At 49.7% G+C, this 1,647-nt stretch overlaps 1 protein-coding gene across 1 annotated transcript in view; it reads left to right on the top strand.

Moving 5' to 3' along the window:
- The window catches only part of PUF60 (poly(U) binding splicing factor 60), a 29,138-nt gene that overhangs the window by 18,062 nt on the left and 9,429 nt on the right, over positions 1-1,647 (top strand). The window contains exon 7 of the mRNA XM_032442605.1: positions 1,125-1,543. Coding sequence (XP_032298496.1) covers positions 1,125-1,543 — 419 coding nt within the window. The remainder of the gene's footprint in view (positions 1-1,124; positions 1,544-1,647) is intronic.

The raw sequence follows: 1,647 nt of genomic DNA, 5'->3' as shown, positions 1-1,647 counted from the left end.
CACTATGGATCTCTATGGGGTCTCTATGGGACTCTATGGGACGCTATGGGTCACTGTGGATCACTATGGATCTCTACGTTTCGCTCTGTTCCCTCACTGAGGGATATGATTTAGTGGAGGGTTGTTAGACTTAGGGTTCTGGTTATAGGGTACTATAGTTATAGGGCGCTATGGTTATAGGGTACTATGGCTATAGGGTACTATGGCTATAGGGTTCTGGTTAGGCTGCAGTTGGACCTGATGATCTTCAAGGTCTTTTCCACCCTGGGTCATTCTATGATTCTATGATTCCATGGGTCACTATGGGTCCCTATGGGCCTCTATGGGACGCTATGGGTCACTATGGGTCTCTGTGGGATGCTATGGGTCACTATGGATCTCTATGGGGTCTCTATGGGACACTATGGGTCACTATGGATCTCTGTGGGGTCACTGTGGGTCTCTATGTGTAGCTATTTGACTCTATGGGATACTATGGGGTCACTATGGGTCTCTGTTCCCTCACTGAGGGATATGATTTAGTGTAGGGTTGTTAGAGTTAGGGCTCTGGTTATAGGGTACCATGGCTATAGGGTACTATGGTTATAGGGTACTATGGCTATAGGGTACTATGGTTATAGGGTACCATGGCTATAGAGTACTATGGCTATAGGGTACTATGGCTCTGGGGTACTATGGTTATAGGGTACTATGGTTATAGGGTACTATGGTTATAGGGTACTATGGTTATAAGGTTCTGGTTAGGCTGCGGTTGGACCTGATGATCTTCAAGGTCTTTTCCAACCTGGGTCATTCTATGATTCCATGGGTCTCTATGGGTCTCTATGGGACACTATGGGTCACTATGGATTTCTGTGGGGTCTCTATGGGACGCTATGGGTCACTATGGGTCTCTGTGGGGCGTTATGGGTCACTGTGGATCTCTGTGGGGTCACTATGGGTCTCTATGTGTCTCTATGGGACACTATGGGGTCACTATGGATCTGTATGGGATCACTGTGGGTCACTATGTGTCTCTATTTGTCTCTATGGGACACTATGGATCTCTATGGATCTCTATGGGTCTCTATGTGTCTCTATTTTCTCTATGGGACACTATGGGGTCACTATGGGTCTATATGGGGTCACTATGGGTCTCTATGTGTCTATTTGTCCCTATGGACGCTATGGGGTCACTATGGGTCTATATGGGGTCACTATGGGTCTCTATGTCTCTATTTGTCCCTATGGATGCTATGGGGTCACTATGGGTCTCTATGTGTCTATTTGTCCCTATGGACGCTATGGGGTCACTATGGGGCTTCACACCCCATGTGCTGTCCCCTGCAGGTGGGGCGGCCCAGCAATATCGGTCAGGCCCAGCCCATCATCGACCAGCTGGCAGAGGAAGCTCGAGCCTTCAACCGCATCTACGTGGCGTCCGTGCACCAGGACCTGTCGGACGACGACATCAAGAGCGTGTTCGAGGCCTTCGGGAAGATCAAATCCTGCACCTTGGCCAGGGACCCCACCACGGGGAAACACAAAGGATACGGCTTCATTGGTAACGGGGATATGGGTCTATGGGGTGGGATGGGGGCTTCATGGTGGGCAATGGGGGCTTCATGGTGGGTAATGGGGGCTTCATTGAGCAATGGGGGCTTCATG

The sequence above is a fragment of the Coturnix japonica genome, chromosome 2 (assembly GCF_001577835.2).
Source record: "Coturnix japonica isolate 7356 chromosome 2, Coturnix japonica 2.1, whole genome shotgun sequence".
In the NCBI taxonomy this organism is placed as follows: domain Eukaryota; kingdom Metazoa; phylum Chordata; class Aves; order Galliformes; family Phasianidae; genus Coturnix; species Coturnix japonica.
The sequence above is the reverse complement of the archived record's forward strand: the minus strand, read 5'-3'. Positions and strand labels throughout refer to the sequence as shown.